This window comes from Crotalus tigris, unplaced genomic scaffold, assembly GCF_016545835.1.
Source record: "Crotalus tigris isolate CLP2741 ecotype Arizona unplaced genomic scaffold, ASM1654583v1 scf7180000024417.1347922, whole genome shotgun sequence".
In the NCBI taxonomy this organism is placed as follows: domain Eukaryota; kingdom Metazoa; phylum Chordata; class Lepidosauria; order Squamata; family Viperidae; genus Crotalus; species Crotalus tigris.
The window spans coordinates 380,753-406,772 of record NW_024100583.1 but is presented as its reverse complement, the minus strand read 5'-3'; the positions used below and the strand labels follow the sequence as shown (position 1 = coordinate 406,772).

At 41.4% G+C, this 26,020-nt stretch overlaps 1 protein-coding gene across 4 annotated transcripts in view; it reads right to left on the bottom strand.

Moving 5' to 3' along the window:
* Positions 1 to 26,020, bottom strand: part of DIAPH3 (diaphanous related formin 3) — a 119,668-nt gene that overhangs the window by 37,970 nt on the left and 55,678 nt on the right. For all 4 annotated transcript variants that reach the window (XM_039329829.1, XM_039329831.1, XM_039329832.1 and 1 more), the window contains 4 exons: positions 23,534 to 23,698; positions 22,080 to 22,215; positions 17,374 to 17,469; positions 16,823 to 16,882 (listed from right to left, as the gene is read on the bottom strand). In XM_039329829.1, the coding sequence (XP_039185763.1) occupies positions 16,823 to 16,882; positions 17,374 to 17,469; positions 22,080 to 22,215; positions 23,534 to 23,698 (457 nt within the window). The remainder of the gene's footprint in view (positions 1 to 16,822; positions 16,883 to 17,373; positions 17,470 to 22,079; positions 22,216 to 23,533; positions 23,699 to 26,020) is intronic.

The following is a 26,020-nucleotide window of genomic DNA, read 5'->3' as shown; positions in this document are numbered from 1 at the left end:
CAACATCATACGTGTACTTCGAACTTGATACTCCCACTGTAAAGCTTCTACCCACTGGTTCTTATCTTCAGGGACATAATGTCAGAAAGTGGACAGTTTTCCTGACGTGGTCCGTCCGGTGCACTGTAGTGTTACTTCCTGTGATCTTGGAACTTATACCAGTACTGACTCAGCCCAAACTTGCACTGGTTCTTTTGCAGACATAGCACATTCCTGACTCAGGCTTAATCTGTAATCTAGGAAGACAACCAGATCCTTTTCACAACTGCTAAACCAGGTACTGGGAATTTTGTAAAATCTGGCCTTTTTTCCTGGGCAAAACCTTGTGCAGAGCCTTGTATTTCTCGCCACTGAATGTTTTATTGGAGAATGCTCAATGTCCAAGTCAATCAATCAGAATAGAGCTGGAAGGGACTTTGGAGGTCTTCTAGTCCAGCCCCCTGCTCAAGCAGGAGATCCTATACCATTCCAGACAAGTGGCTATCCAGTCTCTTCTTAAAAACCTCCAGTGGTGGAGCACCCACAACATCTGAAGTTAAGCTGTTCCACTGGTTGATTGTTCTTACTGTCAGGAAGTTTCTCCTTAATTCCAGGTTGCTTCTTTCATTGATTAGTTTCCATCCGTTGCTTCTTGTCTTGCCTTCTGGTGCTTTGGAAAATAAATTGACCCCCTTCTCCTTGTGGCAGCCTCTCAAATACTGAAATACTGCTACCATGTTCCCCCCCAGTCCTTCTTTTCTCTAGACTGGCCATACCCAAATCCTGCAACTGTTCTTCATATATTTTAGTCTCCAGGCCTTTAATGATCTTAGTTGCTCTTTGCACTTTCTCCAAAGTCTCAACATCTTTTTTATAATGTGGTGACCAAAATTGGATGCAGTATGCCAGGTGTGGCCTTACTAAGACTTTATAAATCAGTACTTAAACTTCATGTGATTCTGATTCTCTGCCTATTTATACAACCAAGGATTGTATTCGCTTTTTTGGCTGCGGCTGCACACTGCTGGCTCGTGTTGAAGTGACCGTCCACTAGGACGCCAAGCTCCCTCTCACAGTTACTGTTTTTGAACCAGATCTCACCTCATAAGTCTCGTAAGATTCTTTTGAATCTTGAACCTGACTTCTGGGATGATAGCAATTTCTCCCCCACCGGTTTTGTGTGACCCGCAAATGTTATGCACATCTTTTCTAGTCCCTCCTCTAAGTCATTTATGAAGCTGTGGAAGAGTATTAAGTCTGGACCACATCATGAAGAACCTCACTGCATGACTCTTCCCCTACAGACATAGACCCATTAAGGACTATGAGTTGGCCATGCTTGTTCAGTCAACTATGAAACCAGGTGGGCAGATAAATTGGAACTTCTTCCGTTCTGACTGAATGGTAGGAGGGAACGGAAGGAATGGAACTGAACTGAAGAAGCTTCTTGGATGAGAAGCAAAACGTCTTCAAGGGGGGGAAAAATAAAAAAAGCCCAGTTGCTTTTTGGGACAGTCATGACCCGGAGAACTGAGAACCTCCACAGACATTGAGGCGATGGTCTATTTTACCAAGACTGAAGTCTAAATACTTTACATCCACAGCATTCCCTTGGTTTATTCCAGTCATATTAGAAAAGAAAGCAACAAGATTGTCTGGCACAAAGAAGAGGGAATTAAGCTATTTTCCAAAGCACCTGAAGGCAGGACAAGAAGCAACAGGTGGAAACTAATCAAGGAGAGAAGCAACCTAGAACTAAGGAGAAACTTCCTGACAGTGAGAACAATTAATCAGTGGAACAGCTTGCCTCCAGAACGTGTGAATGCTCCAACACTGGAAGTTTTTAAGAAGAGACTGGACAGCCATTTGTCCAAAATGGTGTAGGGTTTCCTGCCCGAGCAGGGGGTTGGACTGATGACCTCCAAGGTCCCTTCCAACTTTACTACTATTATTATTACTATTATTATTATAATCTGTTTTTAGCCAGCTTCTGTTAATCGCCATATTTGTTTCAAAATGCTTGCAAACTTGCTGCTTATATATTTTTTTTTCTAAGACTTTCCCAGCATCTCTCGTCATGATTTTCTTCACAGCATCTCTTCTCATAAAATCACAGAAATGGAGAAGCTCTTCCCCTAAAGCAAAATAAAGGGGATGGTTCCTTCATATTGCTGCTTATGAGGAAACCACATGGGTCTCTTCTAGTGAGTCAGCATCCTGCAGTAACAAGCTTTTTTTTTTAATCCACATGACTTGATTCCCACCGACATGATAATTTCATTTACACACGCCTAGAGCTCTTGATTTTTAGCATTACCACGGAATATCCATCATCCAAAAACAGATTACCAAACTCGGCAACGAGGATTCAAGGGACTGTCTCAATTTATGGAGCTGTGTTACAATCTAGACTGGATGGCTTCGATGCTATCTCACCGGAGGCAGCAATTTTAGCAATGTGATGTTGTCATGGTATCACAAAGTCATCTCTCCATTTCTCAGGTTTTAATTTTAATTATCAGTAAGAGGTTTTAGGCCTGCAAAAAAAAATGCACGTTATTGGAAGTAAGAGTGACATGCCTTTCTTCATTTCCCACACGGCAATTTAAAAGCAGCTTTTTATTGTTAAAAAGCTGTCAGTGTGCACTTTGACATCTGTTACGGAAGAAAAAGGGAGTAAGATAACACAGATGCAGCAGGCGTCACAGTCATCCCCTATTAAGGAGAGCATTTCCTTATTTTAGCTAGAAATTTATACTGCCGTAAAAACACGAAGAACTAAATCACCTCCTGTGAATGTTGTGACTTATTAGTTTTAGGAAACATACATTCGGTAAAACAAAATCATCAGAAAGATCTGAAAAGATACGGAAAGTCAAACGGATACAAGCTGAGACTCTTTGACCAAGGTAAGCTTGTTAGTGAGATTCCCAAGGATTCCTGTTGAATTTCAGACGGAGGCATTACGCTTATGCAATAATTCCAGCTGGAAGTGAATGGCTCAACCTTGGGAGGAATAAGATGGAAGAAGCCATGAACTCACAGGACACCTTGTGAAATATGCCAGCCATTACAAAGAAGTCATCTACGTCAAAGAAATTAAAGCAATGTTGCCTGTTCACATCTTCCATGTCTTTGGCGCAGGAAGCAATCAAATCATGTGCTGTTTAGCTGATGGTTAGAATTAATTGCAGCTGATAAATCTGTCTTTGCTCCAGGAGCTTGAAACCAAATGCAGAACACACATTGTCCATGTATGGTGACCTGGTCCGAGACTATGATGGTCCCAAAGGAATCCAGCCAACTTTGATGGCTGAAGATGGATTAGAACTTGAATCTCCAGGGTCTAAAGAAACACCATCCTTCAGTAACAGATCCCCAGGAAGGGCCACACCTCCTACAACTTTGCTTTCCACTCGATCTCAAAGAAGCCCTCCTTCCTTACATATCACAAGGGCCCTGAAGACACCTTGAAAGTAGTGTCGCCCAATAATATGTGTGTTGGGGAGAGGAGCAATAACCTGCAGTTAGGGAGCCTCACTTATGCTAAGTCCTCCCTGGAAAAGCACCCATCAAGGTTCTGATAAACAAGACCAAACAAATCGAAGTCCGAGGCTTGAGATGTCCTCAGAGAACGTGTTTATTGGTTACATAGCATCGGCACGGTCAAAAGTGAAACCAAGTCTAAAATCCCCTTCGAAGAGAAACAATAGTACAAGGTTGAAGTTCCCACCCCAGCGCTATGCAATCGGCTACGTTCCCCAATAGAAGGGTTTGGCAGATTTTCTAACCAAATGCTCACCCACCCCACCCCCCGATCCAACAGACAGAAATGACCTTGGTTCCGAGGAGAGAACTAGATGTCTAATGCAGAGGATGGGATTTCTATCCTTTCAAAGGCTACTGCAAGCAACAAAAATAGATTTACTGCCTGAAAGGGAAGTGTGTTTGTGGAAACCTGCCTGGCACAGAAAAAAAGCCAGAATTAGACTGAAAAGAGAAATTTAAAATTGTGTAATGGACTAAAAGGCAATGTTGGATTTATGAATTGTTTTAAGGGTTATGATTTAGAGTTAGAAACAAGAAAAAAATATAAATATATATATATACGAGAGTGATTTTTAGAACAGATATTTTAAATAGATTAAGAATGTACTTTTTGGAATAATAAATTTATTTTGATGAAAATTATGTATTGGAATTGAAAAAATGGTTTTTTAAGATTGGGATGGTTTTAATAATTAATGAAGTGTTTTAAATTAGTTAGATGATCTTTTTTTGTACAATAACATAGATGTGATAAGGTACGATAATCAGTTGGATGAAATTAGAAGTTTGTGTAATTAATTGAAATGAATTAAGGTTTAACATTACTTTTTAACTAAGATATTGTGTACTGGAAGAAGAAATAAATGAGATTGGTGATAAAAGGAGGGATGAGAGAGATTAAGAACTAGAATACATCTGGAAGTGATACCTGAATTGATAACTTGTTGATTTAAAGTTAAATTTGATTATGGTAATTGTAAACTGATAAAGTTTTGAAACAGGTTTAGTAGTAATAGAAATTTAATTTAGAAATGGAATATTTTAAATGTATTATGTTATTTGAGGGAAATAGAGAGGAGACAGTGAATGTATTAAGTTGAGTTGTTTATTTATGTTTTTACTTTTGAATGTCTGATTACCCAAACACCACGGTGTGTCCTGAGTACTTTTTCTTAAAAATTAAAAAAACCAATATCTTTAAAAAAAAAAAAAAGAAATGACCTTGGTTCCCAAGGGACAGTAAAATGTTTTGTTGTTGTTAGTTGCGAAGTCATGTCCGACCCATCGCGACCCCAGGGACAACGTTGCTCCAGGCCTTCCTGTCCTCTGCCATCTTCTGGAGTCCATTTAAGCTCACATCTACTGCTTCAGTGACTCCATCCAGCCACCTCTAAAATGTTTAGACTAGTAGAAATTCTTCGCACCCCCCCCCATTCTTTGTGGCAACCTAAAACAAGCAAAATGGCTGGAGCCAGGTTCGTTGTAGAGTTGACAGCATACATGTCTCTTTGGATGCTGAACTAATCCTATTTTTCCAGGCACTTTAATAATTCTCTAACTGAATTTCTTTCTTTCTTTCTTTCTCTTTCTTATCTATTCCTTCCATCTTCCTGCTTCCTTTCCCTCTCTATTTCTCCTTCCTTCCTTCATTTTATTTTCCTTCCTTCCTTCCTTCCTTCCTTCCTTCCTTCCTTCCTTCCTTCCTTCCTTCTTCAAACACTTTAGTAATATTGTTCTCCATAGAGAACACTATACTTGTCTGATGAACTGGAACTATATAATAATAATAGTAGTAGTAGTAGTAGTAGTAATAGTAGTAGTAGTAGTCATAGAGTTGGAAGGGACCTTGGAGGCCTTCTAGTCCAACCCCCTGCTCAGGCAGGAAGCCCTATACCATTTCAGACAAATGGTTATCCAGTCTCTTCTTAAAATAATCATCTTAAAGTTAATTGAAGGCCTCAGTTCAGCTCTGGTTTTTTTTCTTTCTCTACAAAACCGGTTGTTTCGGCATAGCAATATATCAGTTTAAAGGATCGCCTTGGTATTAGTGTCCAAAGGTCAGAGCCATCTCTCTACAGTCAAGCTTTGAATCACACTCTACCTACTTATCCTCTCTTTACTCAATGCTGTTAGCCTCTCTGCTCTTCCCTGCCACGGTTACCAGGCATGGCTATGAGCAGAAATGATTAAAGTGTAAAAGTTAGGTTAGAGAGGGCACATAGCCTCACTTTGTCAAGGTTTCAGTACACAGAGAAAGCACACAAGAGTATGGACAACTGATGAAGAGGGGGGAATGAGGGGGAAGTTCTTAAGAGACTGTAAAGGGAGAGGCAAACAACTGAACAGTAATAGGTCTAAAGAAAAGTTCATACTTACATTGGTGCAATTCACAAATGAAGTTCCTATGGAGTGGGGTACAATCTAGAGCTTGCTCCTGGGGAGGAAAGCTATGGCAAATCTAGACAGCATACTAAAAAGCAGACACATCACCCTGCCAACAAAAGTGCGTATAGTCAAGGCCATGGTTTTCCCAGTTGCAAAGTATGGCTGTGAAAGCTGGATCATAAGAAAGGCTGAGCGCCAAAGAATGGAGGCCTTTGAACTATGGTGCTGGAGAAGACTCCTGTGAGTCCCCTGGACTACAAGGCGATCAAAGCGGTCAGTCCTAAAGGAGATCAACCCCGACTGCTCTTTAGAAGGCCAGATCCTGAAGTTGAAACTCAAGTACTTTGGCCACCTAATGAGAAGGAAGGATTCACTGGAGAAGAGCCTAATGCTGGGAAAGATGGAGGGCAATAGAAGAAGGGACGACAGAGAATGAGGTGGCTGGATGGAGTCACTGAAGCAGTAGGCGTGAGCTTAAATGGACTCCAGAAGATGGTAGAGGACAGGAAGACCTGGAGGAATGTTGTCCATGGGGTCATGATGAGTTGGACACAACTTCGCAACTAACAACAACATTCTAGAGAGATTGGGTTTAATTTAAACTGAAAGGCGCCAGAATAACTGAGTTGGAAGGGACCTTGGAGGTCTTCCAGTCCAGCCCTCTGCTCAAGCAAGGGATCCTTCTGAAGGCAAGCTGATCCACTCATGGATTGTTCTGACTGCCAGGAAATTTCTCCTTATTTCTAAGATGGTTCTATCCCTGATTAGCCTTTTCCATTCACAGAAAATAGCTTGATAAGCAGAACTGAACTGGGGAAAGGAGATTGGCTATGGCAGGAGTAGGCAACCTCGGCTCTTTTATGACTCATGGACTTCAACTCCCAGACTTCCTGAGTCAGCATGGGGGAACTATGGCCCCTTCATGACTTGTGGACTTCAACTCCCAGAATTCCTGAGCCAGCATGGGGAAAACTTTGGCCCCTTCATGACTTGTGGACTTCAACTCCCAGAATTCCTGAGCCAGCATGGCTCAGCTTGGAAACCTCTCCCTTTCCCCTCAGCAAGGCTGGCTCAGGAATTCTGGGAGTTGAAGTCCACGAGTCATAAAAGAGCCAAGGTTGCCTATCTCTGGCCTAGGCCTAGGCCGCTTTATGACTCGTGGACTTCAACTCCCAGAACATTCAAATTAAATTGCCCTACAACGCTACCTTTCTTTGAAAATCAAGGGGAAATTTTATTTCTGTCTGTCTAATACAGGGGTAGGCAACCTTGGCTCTTTTATGCCTCATGGACTTCAACTCCCAGAGTTCCTGAGCCAGCCTGGCTCAGCTTGGAAACCTCTCCCTTTCCCCTCAGCATGGCTGGCTCAGGAATTCTGGGAGTTGAAGTCCACGGGTCATAAAAGAGCCGAGGTTGCCTACCCCTGGGCTATGGGTAGGAAAATAAAATTCCCTATAACTCAGACTACTACTTCAACAGATTATTTATCTAAATGGTAACGGCATTTCATCCAGAGAGATTGTGCACATAGAAAATGCAAAACGTGACCGATAAAGGCTATTTAGCTTTGTATGAATAAAGTTAAAGGGGCACACAGCACAAGGAAAGTGCTCACGTCAGAGCAGGTAAACATTTCACTTACATTCAAACACTTTTAACAGCATCTTCAAGCCAAGATATATTATGAATTTAGCACACACGCATTTCATCAGCTACCCAATAATCAGTGGAAAGAGACTGCATTTTAATAAAGGCATTTTGTTTTAAGCTCACTTGCATTAATATGCCACGCTATCTGGAACCTCTAAAACTGTGTTAAAAGAACTGCTAAATCAGATAGGTGTTCACGGTGCCAAGTCCCTTGTGTTTTATGTGAACATAAACACTTTTGCTCCGTTATTGAATGTGGAGGTTGTCCGCCCTTGTGAAAGGATGACATTGTGTTTCCAGAATACAGAATGGAGATCGTATTTGGATGTTGCCAAACAGTACAAAGCAAGCATGCAGAGAGAGAGAGAGAGAGAGAGAGAGAGAGAGAGAGAGAGAGAGAGAGAGAGAGAGAGAGAGAGAGAGAGAGAGAGAGATAGGTCACCATTAAACTTTATTTTTGTGGGATCATTCAATTGATCCCCTTCCTACATTCTTAAGAATTACAGATAGACCCCAACTTATGTTCCTTTCATTTAATGACAGCTTAAAAGTTACAAGGCCACTGAAAAAAACAATGACACGGCCGTTTTTTCCACATGCCCGTGGTCATGTGATCAAAATTCAGACGCTTGGCAACTGGCATATACTTAGGACAGTTGCAGTGACCCACCCTTTTGGGAAACATACGACAAGCAAAGTCAATGGGCAAGCCAGATTCACTTACTACCTTAACAACTGCAGTTAACAATTGCGGCAAGGTCGTAAAAAGGGGGGCAAAACTCACTGAACAAGTGTCTCACTTAACAACAAAACTTTTGGGCACAGTTGTGGTGGTGGTGGTAGTAGTAGTAATAATAATAATAAAGTTGGAAGGGACTTGGAGGTCATCTAGTCCAACCCACTGCTCAGGCAGGAAGCCCTATACCATTTCAGACAAATGGCTGTCCAGTCTCTTCTTAAAAACTTCCAGTGTTGGAGCATTCACTGCTTCTGGAGGCAGGCTGTTCCACTGGTTAATTGTCCTCACTGTCAGGAAGTTTCTTCTTAGTTCTAGGTTGCTTCTCTCTTTGGTTGGTTTCCATCCGTTGCTTCTTGTCCTGCCTTCAGGCGCTTTGGAGAATAGCTGGACTCCCTCTTCTATATGGCAGCCCCTGAGATATTGGAAGACTGCTATCATGTCCCCCCTCTTCCTTCTCTTCATTAAACCAGACATACCCAATTCCAGCAACCGTATGCTTTAGCCTCCAGTCCCCTGATCTTCTTTGTTGCTCTTCTCTACACTTTTCTGGAGTCATAACATCTGCTAAGCCGAGGGTATTGACCAGTAGCATCAGAATGTGATGGACGTTCTCATACTTCTAGGTTGGTTCTCTCCTTGATTAGTTTCCATCCGTTGCTTCTTGTTCTGTTTTTGGGTGCTTCTGAAGTTGACCCCCCTCCTTTGTGGTTGCCCTTTAAAGAGTGGACCACATTCTCATGTCATCCCTGCTCCTTCTTTTCATTAAACTAGACATGCCCAAGAGATCAAAGCAAAAAAGCCTTGGCCCTCTCTAAGCCACTTCAGAGCTTCTGTCCCCAGGCATATTACTTTTCACCGTGAAAAATTATCTTTGTATATGCAAAACAAACCGTGGTTTTGAAACCACCGGGGCTAAGGAGATGCATGCTGACCTGCCCGTCCGTACTATCGCTGTGAGGCAGCTACTTGCTTCCTGCTACACCCGGGGATCATCCTGGTGGCTCTGCCACAGGGCTCCGTAGACGGAGGCATGGAAGGCAGCGCTAAATGGTTGCAATTAACATTCACCCTGCTCCTTCGACTGAGCTCCATTGCTATAGCAACTGGAGTTGCCCAGACGACACTAAGGCTGTGGCTTCAGCTTGTGTGTACGACATAATCACAACCGAACAGAATGGCTCCAGTCCTGGCCCGTGCTTTTGGCTGCTGGCACTTTAAAATGTTCGCCTTATTTTATTTTTTTCCTCTCCAGGATTAATTGAGAAATTACGTCTTGGTTTCCCCAGCATTTCAGTCCCGCTAAGTGTAATTAACCAGGAAGAGTTGAAAGAATTCAATTTCTGCTTTCCTTTCCGAAAATGATCAAATAAATAAATAAATCCCATGCCCTGGCAAGCAGCCAGAGAAAGCCAAATAGGAGTTCTTTCCAAATATGTGAAATAATAATAATAATAATAATAATAATAATAATAATAATAATAATAATAATAATAATAATAATAATAAAGTTGGAAGGGACCTTGGAGGTCATCAAGTCCAACCCCCTGCTCGGGCAAGTAACCCTATACCAGGGGTAGGCAACCTTGGCTCTTTTATGACTCGTGGACTTCAACTCCTAGAATTCCTGAGCGTGCCTGGCTGAGGAATTCTGGGAATTGAAGTCCACAAGTCATAAAAGGGACACGTTTGAAGACCCCTGTTTTATCTTGTTGCTTTTAATGATTGTAAGCCACTGAGACTTGCCTCCAGGCAAGAGAGATGCCAAATTAGATAGAGATAGATAGATAGATAGATAGATAGATAGATAGATAGATAGATAGATAGATAGATAGATAGATAGATAGATAGATAGATAGATAGATGATAGAGATATATATAGACAGACAGATGAGAGATATAGACAGAGATAGATAGAGATATAGACAGAGATAGATAGATAGATAGATAGATAGATAGATAGATAGATAGATAGATAGATAGATAGATAGATAGACAGACAGACAGACAGAGGTAGAAAGGAGAGAGAGGGAGACAGACAGATGGGGTAGGATAGAAGAGAGAGAGATAGAGGGAGCAGATAGAGATAGATAGGGAGAGGTAGAGATAGAGATAGATAGAAAGATAAAGGAGAGAGAGAGAGAGAGTAAGATAGACAGAAGACATAGAGCCAAGCCTTGTTAGGAAATTGGCGTCTTACTGCACTTCCATTCCTAACAGACTAAGGAACTTCAGAGGAGAGACACAAAAATATTAAATAGCAGAAAGGGTTCTTATAAGTACAGGCATATCTCTCCACTTAGAGATTCAAGGAAGTTAATAATCATATTACATGAATTATCCATCTGTGCTGCCCAATCCCTTACCCGCACCCTTTGCAGCAAAGCATCAGTTGGTGTATATATTTTTTCTAAAACAAGGACTGCTGAAAAGGACCATCTGATACATTTCACAATCTTCTATTCAAATTTATGGCCAATTCACAGTTGAATGCACCTCTTTCATGCACCGGTGACCTTTCGCAGGGCTGTATTTTATTTTATTTTTTTAAAAGAGCATATTAAAAGGACATTAGTCCAGAGTAAACCACTTTCTGTTTAGACCTGGGAAGAGGGAGCAGAGAGAAATTTATGGTCTTCCAACTATTGAACTACAACTAGCATCCCCCCCCCCCCCAAGATAATTCATCTTTAAAATGAAAAGATTGTCTTAGGTGTACTGAGGTTATAGTAATAGAAAAGGCTCCATGGGGGAAAGCATTTTTAAAAATTCTCGTTTGCAAACTTTGCACTTCGGGAATATGAAAGTATATAAGCATAATTTATGAAGAGGCAACCTGATTCACTAATAATTGGGCTGTGCAACCTGTAGCTGTTGTATGAAGTGGGTTTTCAATTCAGATTCTGCAGATATGAAAGAGAGTAGTTAATGTTCAAGGAGCAGAGCTTTCTGCTTTATTTGACACATGTAAAATAAATGAGCGAATAAAGTAACACTCAGCAAGGCTTAGAAATAAATGCAATTTTTCTCCTTCTGTTTGGCCGAGGCCTTATCAGCCTTATTTTACTAAACTTTTTGTTTGATAACTCCTTTCAGGGTGAAAAGTGGGGTATAATTGTTCTTTTCAACACGTAAATAAAAAGCAGGTTTTCATAGCTCAGGAAATTTGGTAAACCAATTATCATCTGAGTCGGTGGAAAATTATGCATCTTCTTTCTTGCACAGAACTGTGAAGACACAATTACTAACTTCAAGGCCACAAATGAACAGAGGAAGAGCTTTTGTGAATATTCCAGGGAACGGGAAAAAAAAGATACGCTATATGCCAGCTACAGATAAATTTCAGAGGGTTTTTTTTTTTTTTTGATTGAGCTGAATTCTTAGGTATCATCTGATGTAACTCAGAGCTATTAAATCTGGATTGTGAAACTTCCGGCCACGGCTGGGTGGCAGCAAAGAGCTAAATGTTTAAAGCCATAAAACTTTGTAAAAGGCTGCCCCCTGCTGATCAACTGGAGGTTTGCAGCGGAACTCTGATACTCCTTGTTTTATCTATGAATCATTGACGCCCCCAAAACAACAACAACAACAAAAAAAACTACATAGTAGCAGTAGCAGTTTTTACTCTGTGTGCCTCAACCAGAGGTAACCAGCCTCAGAATAACACGTTCGCTTCTCTTGGTATTGTTGCCAACCATATTACATATTACCCCGATTGATTGATTGATTGCCGTCCAAACGTATTTGGAAATGTTGATACATTTCCACGTATTTTTATCTCAAGATACTTAAATTATCCTCACAGTTGCCCTCCTATTCAGTGAGACAGACGCTTGAGTTAAAGCAGTGGTTCTCAACCTGTGGATCGGGACCCCATTTGGGGTCGAACGACCATTTCATGGGGGTCGCCAAACAACACAGTCCACCATTTTTTTCTCCTTTTCCTTAGCTGTGCTCCTCCCTTTTATTCTATTGGCTTTTGAAAGCCAATAGAATAGACTCTCTTGAATAGAGTCTAATTCTATTGGCTTTCAAAAGCCAATAGGAATTGTCCAGGCTGTCTCTGCCCTGCTGAGCCCGCCAAAAGTCCCATTCTGCAAACAGTGCTGTACCAGTTGGGTAGTCCTCGACTTACGACCGGTTGAGTAGTCCTCAACTTACAACCGGTTGGGGGGTCACGGCATTAAAAAGGTTGAGAACCACTGAGTTAAAGAGCATTTCAAGTAGAACATAGTTTCACAGTGGGGAGGAGCCGTACCTAGAAATAAAAGGGCCATTATGATTGTCCGTGGGAGGCCGTGAAATGGGGTTAACTCGGAGATTCATTGGGGGTGTCCCAATTTTAGCAAACAGGAAGCGGTTCAGCTGAAGAGCTGGGTGTAAGCTGGAGACTGATTAGTTAGGAAGCTATTGCTAAAGGCAGTGAGATTCGTAATCTGTCCCAGGAGCTCTCTCTCTCTCTCTCACGCAGCCGTTTTCTCTGCCCTGAGAGACCTGGTTGGAAATCCCTTAATGCACTATGCCCTTCATTTATTTTTGCTACTGGACATTTGAGAGCATTTTAGAATGCTACTTTCCGAACAGCTGCCTGATGATGGATTGTGCTGAATTAAATACGTTTTTATTCCCCCCCCCTTTCCCGCGAGATGAACGGGAAAAGACTACCATCTACAGTGCAACTGCAAAAGTGGATGTTTCATTTGGTAAATTCACAAAAGAATAGGGAATAAGAGTGAACCATCCAAGTATAGTTCAACCTCTGGGCTCCACTTAAGCAAATCTGCAAATAAGGAACAAGCCCAATATTCATGAACAAATGAATATTGTTGTTTTTTTTTAGCTTAGCAGTATTGTCCTTGTCATTTTAGCTTGTCCACTGCAGGATGAAGGCCTCTTCTACATGTTTCCAACCAATACTTATACCAAACAACCCAATAAAATTAGTTTTTGAGTATCAATACAGCGACTGTAATTTAGATAATCTAGACGGGTGGGAAAAAAGATAGTAACTTTGGTTGTTGCTGTTTCTAAAACTATTTATGAATTACAAATGCTTGCATATTCCCCAGTCACGTCATCTTAGATACAAAAATCACAAAGAGAGTTGAATTTAAAAAAAAATCCTGGAAAAATATACCAGCAATCGTCACATGAAAAGAAACCAAAATAAAATAAGCACACTCATCCATTCTGATTTCTGTTAAAAAATAAAAATGCTATATGTTTTCCGAATTGTGAGTGACTGGCACCCTCTAGTGTTAGAATGAGCAGAAGAATGTGTGAGGGTGTGGGGTGTGTAAGTGGGAGACCTAAACTATGGCTAAAATCATGGAAACTGTAGAACGGATGGAAAGGATGGCCCCTGATATAGACACACAGCTGTGAGATTAATACTGAATTTATAACAGGTGTCATGAACAGAGATGCACTGATTTGAAAAACAACCTGTTGGAAAAATCTAAATTAGCCTAAATGATTAGACTTTCAGCCTCCTTTCACTAGTCTTTCAACTCATTACCTTCATTACCTTTACCCAGAATTCATACTGATCCTAGCCCCTCATATTTTTATATTTCGTAAGACTTGGCGTGTGCATAATATACAATTAGCGAAAATAAATGAAACAAGGACTAAATAATCACCACAGTTTATAGCAGGTACATTTCTGGTTTGTTGACCTGCTGTCGATTTGCTAAAACGAATAAGGCTCCCTCAGTTCTTAAAGACTGAGGTCCAGGAATCCATCTTCTTCATCTTACCCTAGTATTAGCTATGTAAACATGTAATTTCAGGCTTCCAGGCAATATGTTTTCCAAACTCTTCCTGAAGAATCCATAATTAAATTTTGAGCCCATATGGAGTGTGGCGGTCTATAAACAAAGCCGGTAAATAAACTTTCTCCATGCAAATCACGTATTCCAGGGGTGTCAAACTCAATTTCATTGAGGCTGCATCAGCATTGCGGTTGCCCTCGGGGGGGGGGGAGGTGGGTGTGGCCAGGGTGGGCATGGAGTGGGTGTGGCCTACTGGGTGGGCATGGCCAGCTCTACATCGTTCACGTCAAGGGTGCCTGTGGGGGCCTGGGCAGGAGTGGGACAGATCTGAGGGTCTCTGGCAGAAGGGGGTGGGACCGGGGCAAGCGCCAAGGCATAGTCCATTTCTTCATTCCTCACAAAGGGTGACACCTCCCCAGCATGCACCCAGGGGGCGGGGCCAATGCAGCAGGGGCTGGTTCCTCGCTGTTTCTAGACGGCTTTGTGGAGCTAAGACTGAATGCGTTTCAGCATAGATGGCAACCACAAAATTGTACATTGGTTCCCAGCTGGCCTGGGCCAGGGCCAAGGCAGCAGGGGCCGTTCCCTCACTGTTTCCAGGATGGCTTCATGGGCCACATGAAACTATTTCGCGGGCCGCATCCAGCCCCCGGGCCTTGTGTTTGACATGTCCGACGTATTCTATCAATGTGCTACAGGGTTTCTCCATTGTTTACTAAAGTACCTTCTATACTTTGAGGATGGGTTGAAAGAAAAAGACTGTAAACAATGCATGAGAAATGCAAAAATCCCCTTTGTCCCTTGCATTACTTTCTTCTACATAATCACAGATAAGCAGAAAAGGAAGAAAACTGCTATTCAGATATATTCACTTACAGAATTATCAAACATTCATGAGAGCAAATGGAACATCTGTGACCAGAAATAGTATACCTCCGATTATGTCTGGCTATAAACCATTGTTTGCCTTGCTTGTGACTAGTCAGAAATATCTTGGCTGACTGTCATTAATATGCTGAAGGAGATGACTCCTTATTCTCAGCCATGCTAAGGAACTTATATGTTCTTTACAGACTACATTTCCAAGATTTAAATGGAAAAAAAAAAGAACCCCGGGAATGTACAGTATATTTCAGCTTGACTTATCCTTAACTTTGATTCTTAATTTCACTTCGATTTTAATTCCCAAAAAATTGAACTGTAATTTAAAAACATGAACACATTTTGACAGATGCGTAACATCTGTCAAAATAATTAGGATAGGGTGGCAGGACTTCCGGAGATGTCAACCAGTGGAGCACCGATGGGATCCAGATTTGATGTGAGATCATGGAATACATTTATTTATTTATTTATTTATTTATTTATTTATTTATTTTCAATATTTATATGCCGCCCAATCCCAAAGGACTCAGGGCGGCGTACAAAGTTAAAACAATGATAAAAGAATAAAATAAAGCAGTCATACCGCGAGTCCGATCATATCCCGGCCCCCCGGGGACATCAGCCCCAGGCCTGCCGGAACAGGAGGGTTTTAACGGCTTTCTTAAAGGCCGGCAGGGTGGGAATAGTTCGAACCTCGGGGGGAAGCTGATTCCACCAGGTCGGAGCCACCACAGAAAAGGCCCTTCCCCGAGGGCCCGCCAGCCGACATTGTCTGGCCGACGGGACCTGAAGGAGGCCCAATCTATGGGACCTCACCGGACTCTGGGAGCTATGCGGCAGAATGCGGTTCTGTAAGTAACCTGGCCCTATGCCATGAAGGGCTTTAAAGGTGATAACCAACACCTTGAATTGCATCCGGAGACCCACAGGAAGCCAGTGCAGCTCGCGGAGGATAGGTGACACATGGGCATACCTTGGCGCGCCCACAATCGCTCTCGCGGCTGCTTTCTGAACCAACTGCAGCCTCCGAACGCTCTTCAAGGGTAGCCCCATGTAGAGCGCATTACAGTAATCCAGTCTTGAGGTGACAAGGGCATGAGTGACTGTGAGTAAAGCCTCCCGGTCCAAATAAGGCCGCAACTGGTGCACTAGGCGAACCTGTGCAAAGGTCCCCCTGGCCACAGCTGATAGATGTTGTTCCAGATTTAGCTGTGAGTCCAGGAGGACACCCAAGTTGCGTGCCTGCACTGAGGGAGGTAAATTGGCCCCCCCCCAGGACTAAAGATGGACCATCCAGTTGGCCTTTGGGAGGCAAGACCCAGAGCCACTCGGTCTTGTCAGGGTTGAGTCTAAGCCTGTTCACCCCCATCCAGACCCTCACATCTTCCAGGCACCAGCACATCACGTCGACTGCTTCACTGAAAGGACATAGTACATAGTAATTTAAATGCAACAGCTCGCTGCATTTACCATTTATGCACATGTGTATTATTATGCGTTTAAACTTCTGAGATTGGTAATTGAAGAATGGAACAAAATACGAATTCAAAGTATCTCCTCATCTAATATGTTAAGAAAACCCATTGATCAAAGGTGTCAATTTTTCTTGTTCTTGTGCCAACGCTCGACATCAATTTAACTATTTTTATACAATCACAATCTGTTTCGGAAATTAAATACCCTGATTAAGAGTGTTCATATACAAATCAACGTGCATTTTGGGAAAAGAGGACGGAAGTGGGACTACTAAGTCTCATGCTCTATTACGCTAATCTAGACAGAGCAAAATCAAGAAAGATCGTATTTGCTGACAGAGGTACAAATCGATAGAAACAGGGATAAGAAAACGTGATTTATGAATTACCGTGATTACAAGGTTTCAAAACAGGTGCCGTAGAAGTAGAGCTGAAATCCTGGGGTTCAACTGGAGATTTTTTAAAAAAAAAAAACAAATAACTAAATAAATCATAGATTTCTTTTTAAAAACAAAAGATTAAAAAACCGACAGAAAATCCACTGATCACTTTTTTTTTTTTTAATCCAAAGGGACCATGATTCCACAGACATTATCCTGTCACAAATAAAGCTACAGATCCTCTAGTCTAGGAGAAAAACACAGAGCAGAACAGGAGGAAAAGTTGAGGCAAAGAATCCTGAACTTAGAAAGCAAGGCTGTTATTCTTTGTAAAATGTGGCTTGCAAACACAATGTTCAGGTGTACATCCTTGCTACATTTGCCTTTGCAATATAAAATGGATTTAAAAAAAACACACACACATGCTCCAAAGCAGTTTTGGCCTGCATTTTTCCACCAACGGGTGGGTTATCTTAAACTAGGCTTGTGGCATGATTCTATAGAAAGTAAGAGAGAGAGTCAGAAAGGAGGGAAGAGAGAGAAAAAAAGAAATTATTTACCTTTAAACCTGGGTGCTTGCTTTCTTCGATTGCGGAAAGCTGCCCCTGACTGCAGAGCCTCCAGCAAACTATCCATCACTCCTGTCTCATCCTTTTCTGTGAAAAACAAATGGCAGAGAATTCCTTCTGTTTTCTGGGTTACCATAGCAATGTCAAAGGATTTAGAGGGATACAGGGAATACTCTGGAAATAAAAACCTGACCGTTCCAAGTTCAGATAAACCTTGAATTCTCTCACCGATCAGATTCTCAAGCCGTGAGCTTGGAGGCCGTTTCACCCTGCGGTGGCTAAAGCACACTCGGCTTAAGTTTGATTAAGTTCCACCACACAACGCGGGCTGAAACGAGAGGCGACGAGAATTTCAAGCGCGGCGCAACTTCGACCTCGCGCTTTGGCGCCCTTCTAAAAGCTGGTAATCGTCACGCGGAAATTCTCTCAGAGAAATGTATCTGCGAGGCGACCATTCTTGGCAAAAGCTACATTAAGCTCTTCTGCTTTCTTTAATGGATAAAAGCGCGGATGGGTCTCTAGTGCTTCCATTCTAGACATGGTGAATTATTACACTGAACTTTTAGATTCTTTTTCTTTCTTTCTTTCTTTCTTCTTCTAAAGGAACATTGGAATGAAAGGGAAAATTCTGCCCTAGTCTGTTAGGCATGAAACAATCATTTCTCTTATAAAGCTAGAGGATCTTATAAAGCCACTTACAGTCTCGAGAGCAGCTGAAAAACGATGGGTGCTTAATACCTCCTGACAATACTTTCCATCTGTAACTGGAGTTAATTTATTTCTTTTAATCTGCATGCATGCGCTGCTCGTTAAATAACTGAAAAACGTCTTCGGTTTCTTAAACAACAATATTAATACTTTTGTGTTGGCAGCAGCAACGTGTTTCCGTGGTGAACGGATGTCACTGGTGACATTAGTGTTGCCCAAGGGATGGGGAGGGGGTCCTTTCACGTCCCCGTGAAGTTGCTCACCGAAGTAGTATTCATTAATCTACTTGCAGTCACCCACTTTCAAATCGTTGGGTTGATGGGAGCTAGAGAGGGTGACAGGCAGCTCAACCTGCCTCACGCAACAGGTTTCAAACGGGAGGCTGCCAATCATCGGCCCAGCATTCTAACCTCAGGAGCCACTGCGCTCCTCTCAAACACAAGGTATTTTTTTTTAATGATTAGTTACCTTAGTTTTAATTGGAAGGAGTTGAAAGGGGAATGAGATTAATACCACAAGGTTCAATGCTTCAGCCATTTATTTATGGAACTGTAAAAGTTAAAACTAATGTTCTGAGGCTTGGTTATCTCTGCAACTTACTTGGAGAAAGAGACCTGAAACAAGTTTTTTTTAAAAATTATTATTATTATTATTATTAATCATCGCAGTCAGCCAGATGTTCAGACTGGATTTGGCATTTTTGTCCACCTATCGAGTCCTTTCCAAGGACCTGGGATAGGCAGAGGTGGATGTTTGATAGCATTACAGATATCATCCCAGGATGGAAGCAGTTCCTAGTAAGGCCGCCTTTTGCAATTGACTAATGGCGAATTTGTCAATGCCAATGGTGTTCAAGTGGTGCTCCAGTTGTTTTGGGATTGCCTTCAAGGAGCCTATGACTATTGGTACTACCCTTGCTTGCTTTTGCCACAGTCTTTCTATTTCTATTTGTAGGTCTTTGTATTTTGTTATTTTCTCCAGTTCTTTCTTGTCTATTCTGCTGTCTCCAGGCACTGCCACGTCCACTATGCAGACTTTTTTGTCTTTCTTATCGACAATTGTTAAGTCTGGGGTGTTATGTTGCAGGTGCTTGTCTGTTTGAATTCCGAAGTCCCAGAGCAGTTTAATTTTATCATTTTCTACCAGTTCTTGCTTATAGGCAAATGATATTTCTTGCAGATCTTCCAATGCACCATTGTTACTACTTTGTCATGCCGCTGCTTGTAGTCAGTCTGTGTGATCTTCTTGCAGCAGCTTACCAGGTGATCCACTGTTTCTTCAGCTTCTTTGCATAGGCGGCACTTACTGTCTGTTGCTGTCTTCTCAATTTTGACTTTATATGGATTATTATTATTAAAATTTATTGGCTGCCCATCTTACCCTCTGTGGTAACGTAAGGGTTGATTGAGTTTTGCTTTTCTTAAGCAAGGCGATGGCTAGAAGTCAACGAGTTTAGCTTGAAATCTGGAGCAGTAGAGAGGTGTCAGGAAATACAAACGTGCATAGTTATTCTAAAACTGTGCAACTGAGCACACGTCTGCCAACTGTCAAGACCTTCTGGTGGCTGATTTGCAACACTGAGACACAGTAAAAGAATTGCAAACTTTTAAAACTCCTGACTTCAAAAAATAAAAATAAATAATCAAGTTTCTAATCGCTTACTGAGCCTAATTCAAGGCTCTAGATGAGGCTCCAATTGTCTGCAGGACTCTCTACTCCATTCACCACACCTCAAATTCTCCAGCTTTCAAGAGGGCCTCTTTTGCAGATCCCAGACTAACAACAGGAGCAATTTCTGCTTTTCCCATCAATCAATTCCACTTCACTGTGGAACTGATTGCCTGTTCAGAAAGGGTCTTAAACCTTAAACCTTCTTCATCACCGCATTCTTCATCAATGTGATGATTTTGTTTCTATTTGCTATTCTTTTCCTTGTCACTGTGTTCAAGTTTTATTGTAAGCTGCCCAGAGCCAATGGAACAATGAGTGGGTTGATGAACAGATATTCTGAATGCAATAAATGAATTAAAGGCAGGTCACTTGTATTGATTTAAATCATTTAGTAGCAATCATAAGGAATAGGGCTAACTCTTATTCAAGCCAGTCCTAAATTGTGTAGCTTTATCATTCATCACCAGTACTCTGTATTTCATCTGGAAAACAACCTGGCAGCTAGCATTTCACTTCTTTGCCAATTACACACATACACACACTTGAAGTTCATAATTACTTTACTCCGAAGCAGGAGCCTGCCCTGTTGGCAATCCTCGGGCTGCGTTAAAAATTGAGCACTATTTATATGGGAAATTATTTTCTCGAGTCAAAAAGAAAGCCAAGCTTTTATAGTTATGCATAATCACCAGGAAACTCTCTCTGGGCAGTGGAACATTTTGTAGGAACATCAAGCACTACGGAAGCTGGATAATCTAAGGCCCTAAGATACAATTTCTCCAGGCAATACAGCTGCTTCATATCCCAAAAGCAGAAATATGGGACTATGCATTTGTAGATAGGAGAGTAAGAAATAATGTTCAGAATGTTAACTGCAACGGTGGACTTCAAAAACACACATGTAAAAAAAAAAAAAAGGATGGGGGTACTTTTTGCCACCCTAACATTATTGCAGAAGCCAAGAGGCACTTGTATCATTAACACAATCAGAGTGTTTTGCAACCTATATTTTTCTCCCTAATGGTGCATTTTTAAGAGATCTTGTTATGAGAGCCATCAAGCAGCCTACATCAGCAATCAGCACAGAAAGCTTAACTTTATGTCAAGCTACAAATCTTATTAGATTTAGCTCTAGGTATTCATCCATTGAGTTGAGATTCTGCTAGATCAGCGGTTCTCAACCTGTGGGTCGGGACCCCATTTGGGGTCGAACGACCATTTCATAGGGGTCGCCAAACAATGCAGTCCGCCATTTTTTCCCCCTTTTCCTTAGCTGTGCTACTCCCTTTTATTCTATTGGCTTTCAAAAGCCAATAGGAATTGTCCAGGCTGTCTCTGCCCTGCTGAGCCCGCCAAAAGTCCCATTCTGCAAACAGTGCTGCAAGTTGTCTGCAGTGAGCTGTCTAGAAGTTTCCACCCCTCCCTGCTGAGCAACTACTAAAAATGTAAGTAAAAGAGGGCCAGGAGTGGGAGGTGGGAGGCCGGCGGGCGCAGGGAGGGTTGCTGGCGCGCGTGAGGCCCGGCGGGTGCCTTACCTCCCTTGGGCTGGGCCAGCTGGTGGCCCAGCCGGTGGTCGGTCTGCGCTGTCTCTGCTGCTTGCCAGCTACGCCTCAGCTGATGCAGGGGGCGGCACCACGCATGCGCAGCACTCCCAGGCAGGGAAAGTCCTCGACTTACGACCAGTTGGGTAGTCCTCGACTTATGACCGGTTGGGTAGTCCTCGACTTACGACCGGTTGGGGGTCACGGCATTAAAAAGATTGAGAACCACTGTGCTACATAGCCTTGCCTTCTCCCATCTTTGGACAGGTATTTTTCTCCCGTTTCAAATCCTTGCCTTACGTGGTTTAAAGGGCTGTTTTGCGGAGTCCATCAATCAACCCTAACATGCAGATTAACTAACTTTTAAGTTATCCATACCCTGCAGCCCGTCTGCTCCTCATTTTTTTTCCCCCACTTCACTTTCACCTTGAGTGAGCAAGCCAGCACAAAGGAAGACATTAATCAGAGGGAAGAGGAATCAGCCCCTTCAAAAGAAACAAATTGTGCAATCTAGTTTCCTGTTATGGGCATGATAAGATGCTACAGGCTCTTCCCTTGCCAGAAGCGAGAAAGCGTTAACTGAGGGCGCACACATCCTCACCTATTAAATCGACAAGTAGTTACAATTTGAGGACCGAGCAAAATATGAAAAGACCATGGAGGGGATCAATCACTCAAACGCAGCAGGGAATTTTAAGTCAACCACTTCTTCTGCCTTAGCAACCCAAAAGTTGCTCTAAATGCCATCTGGAGTAATCAGGTTGCTGACCACGTTACCTGTTTTAATATCCAGCAGGTGCTTTTTCTTCTGTTGTTTTTCTCGTTTTTCTTTTTCGGCTTTTTCTTGAGCTATTCTGGCCCGTCTCTGCTTTTCTTCCATTTCTTTCCTTCTCATATTATCCTTTGCTGCTTGCTAGGAAAAAAAAATGTTATCAAATATTAAGATGTTTTTTTTCCCCAGATTTCGTTGACAGAATAATGACATATTTTTACTTGGTTCACACAAACACAGTTGCCTCAAGACTTAAGGAGCATCATCATTGAGGACCAGACCTTCTCAATTGATCTCTGCTTCTTGGAATAGGGCTCCTTCTGACTGGCCCACAACGTATAACTGTTTTGGGAAATGCTAAAAGCCGGCTATGTTCTGTTGTGCAAAATTAGTACACATTTATTCCAACTTCAAATCCTCACTTGGTCATAAAGTCCACAGATCAGGGGTCACCAACCCCTGGTCTGTGAATCAGTACTGGGCCGCAGCATACCAGCAACCGGTCTGCACAAACAAGCAAAGTCCCAGGCAACACACAAAACCACATACCCTCCGGTCCGTGGAAAAACCCCTCCACGGAACTGGTCCCTGGTGCCCAAAAGGTTGTGGACCTCTGTCTTACATGATTTGTTCTCCTGGCCTGTTTTTTGTACTAACTTAGAATGATGATGAGGTGAACAAAACCTCAAATTTAGCTTTGGTTTTCTCTCGTGTTTCTGAAGGGAGAAGGATCTTGGTGTAGCTGCTCAACAATTGAGCAATACGCTGAAGTAACTGGTCAGTCACATTGTCTTCTAGCTTACCCAACTCCCGTAAGTTCCAGAAGACAACAGTGATATACCAGTATTATGTTGCCATCAGGAAAACTACAGAAGCTACATCTGCATAACCTTCAAGAGTTGAGTACAGCTTGAGATGGAGAGAAATCTAATGAATAGCCTGTTAAAAACAAGACAACACACAGAGACGAGGACAAAAGGGAATCTAAATAAAACGTAATTAGATTCACTAGATCAGGGGTAGGCAACCTTGGCTTTTATGACTCGTGGACTTCAACTCCCAGAATTCCTGAGCCAGCCACGCTGAGGGGAAAGGGAGAGGTTTCCAAGCTGAGCCATGCTGGCTCAGGAATTCTGGGAGTTGAAGTCCACAAGTCATAAAAGGGCCAAGTTTAAAGACCCTTCCCAGAATTCCTCAGCCAGGCACGCTGAGGGAAAAGGGAGAGGTTTCCAAGCTGAGCCATGTTGGCTCAGGAACTCTGGGAGATGAAGTCCACGAGTCATAAAAGAGCCAAGGTTGCCTACCTCTGGACTAGATGAACAGGATTACTCACTAAGTACCCAAATGATTAGGATTAAATACTATTTGGGGGCAAAGATGGGAAATAAAAACCAATCAAGGATAATAACGGGACAGGAGGACTTTCACATCTGCTCTCGTTTTGTTATGAGTGCTTTACCAGGAACATTGTTTTGAAGTTGCTCAAGTCGGTAAGGAATTCTTCTACTGAAATTTTCTTTAAATCGATGGCATAATATTCCATGACATCCCGGTACAGGTTTTCCATGCTTTTGTGTATTGTAGAAAGTTGCTTGAACTGTTCTTTTGCTTGGACAAGAAAGCTGTGTTAGGCTTGTTAAGTTATATTCAGAGTAGAGCGGTATTAAAATAAACCAAGACGGAGATTTTCAAAAGCCTTGCTGAGACTATTCAGAAAGTACTAAAATGGGCAGCACGAGAAACAAGAGTGCTGTAACAGATAACCTCTTTTCCTCTCTCTCACACAACAATAGCTTTTCTCTTGTGATAAGACTGGTGTTTAATATCTTTTAGAAAAGGATTTCTCATAGGAAACTAAGGCAATCAGTAATTAAGCATTCCAGCAACTTATTAAGGGCTATCCCTGTATAAAATGATGGAGGAAAATTGTTTTGACACTAAAGTTATCAAATTAACTTTCTGCTTTGTATTCAAGATGGGCAGTGATTAATATTTATGTTATCTATATGTAAGGGTGTAGGTCTATACATATGTTGTATCTAGCATGTTTAAATGTGTGTATGTATGTGTACACTTTGAAAGCAAGCAACTAGATTTTATTTTTTTAATGTGTGCCAATGTGCCCACAGTAAAAAAAAAATGAGTTATTCTATCTATCTATCTATCTATCTATCTATCTATCTATCTATCTATCTATCTGTCTAGCTATCTCTGCCTATCTATTTATCTATCTCTAATCTATCTATATCTATCTCTGTCTATCCACCCCTATCTACCTATCTCTACCCACCTAACTACTTTTATCTACCTACCTACCCATCTACCTCTAACTGCCTACCTATGTCTGTCTATCTATCTAATCTACCTATCTACATCTATATCTATCTATCTATCTATCTATCTATCTATCTATCTATCTATCTATCTATCTATCTATCTATCTAATCTACCTATCTATCTACATCTACATCTATATCTATCTATCTATCTATCTATCTGTCTGTCTGTCTGTCTGTCTGTCTGTCTACCTACCTATTTATGTATCATCTATCTAAAATTCTTTACTACAATGATTCTGGTTATATTTCTACTTATAATCCATACGAACATATTATCTAGTGCAGCAGGAAGGTTTTTTTTATGTACATCATTTTTTATTACAAGCTTTAACCAGTAAAGATTTTTTTTTAAAAAAAGGAGCGTCAAAATAGATAATTGCAAATAAACATTGACTGTACAACAATCCATCACGCATCTTAAATCTTACTAGCGATCCCCTGCCTTGATGCTCGATCTGAAAAGGTTGCGACATTGCTGGTCTGATAAAAAGCCTTATCAGCAAATAGGAAATCATACAGAATGGCTTTGTATAGGGAGTGCTTGCTAGAAAGGAAAGAATAAGATTTTGATGCAGTATGAATCATTTATTCCACATAAACTAGCCCAGAAACATGGGTAAAGAATATGTATTTTCATGCCAACAGCTGTCAGTGTTTGCCAAAGATGTTTCACCAAGGCTTAAAATTCTGGGAATGTTTTTTATAAGCAATTGGGGGGGGGGGAATCTAAGCATGTAAATCAATTCTTTATAAAGTCCCCACTCACATATCTATATACTCATTGCAAGTGCTTAATACTTTTTTCCTGTGCAACATTTTCAAAGAGTTTACGGTGCCAAATCTTGGCATAGAATTTACTAAGTTTATTATTGCATAGAACACTTTTGTTGTTGTTGTTCTATTACAGCATTGTAGGCTTTCTTGTCTCTACAAAATGGCATTAAAATAAAAATGGTTTAAGATTGTTTGGCTTTATTTTTATAGTTCAGCCCCCAGGCTCCCAACATTTTTACAAATTCTAGATGAAATATCATGCTAAGAAATCAAGGAAAGGTCTAGCTGTTAATGAGGCAACGTTTCTAAAATTTCACTAAATATAAATCTTCATTTCTGAGATCATTTATTACAGCAAGTCTTGCTAGCAATTTTTTACACTTGTATTGCACCAATCTCTCCCCTTACATACAGCCACCATCAGCTTCAAATGGGGGAAGTGGGTGTCAAAATATTTACAGTTAACTTTGGAGATAAGCCTGAAGATTAATCCTTGCTAGTAATTAATCAGGGTCTAGTTAGTTAAAACATAGCTTCTCTCCTCTCCCCATTTTTCTGTAGAAGAGAGATTTCATTTCTTCCACTCTTTTTTCCCTTTTCCTCTGTTATTAGGCAGAAGGGAGGAGAATTCATGTGAACATATTCATGTGTTTCTAAATATGGTTTATGTTTCCAGGAAAGGGTGGTTAAGAATGTGCAATAAATCCGAGGAAAAAGGAAGTGAAATATAACAGACAATGTACCATTCTGGTCATAAAATCAATATTCAATTAAAAATGGATTTGCTATATTTAAAACGCCCTTCAAAATACGAAACAAGACCAAAGAAAAGA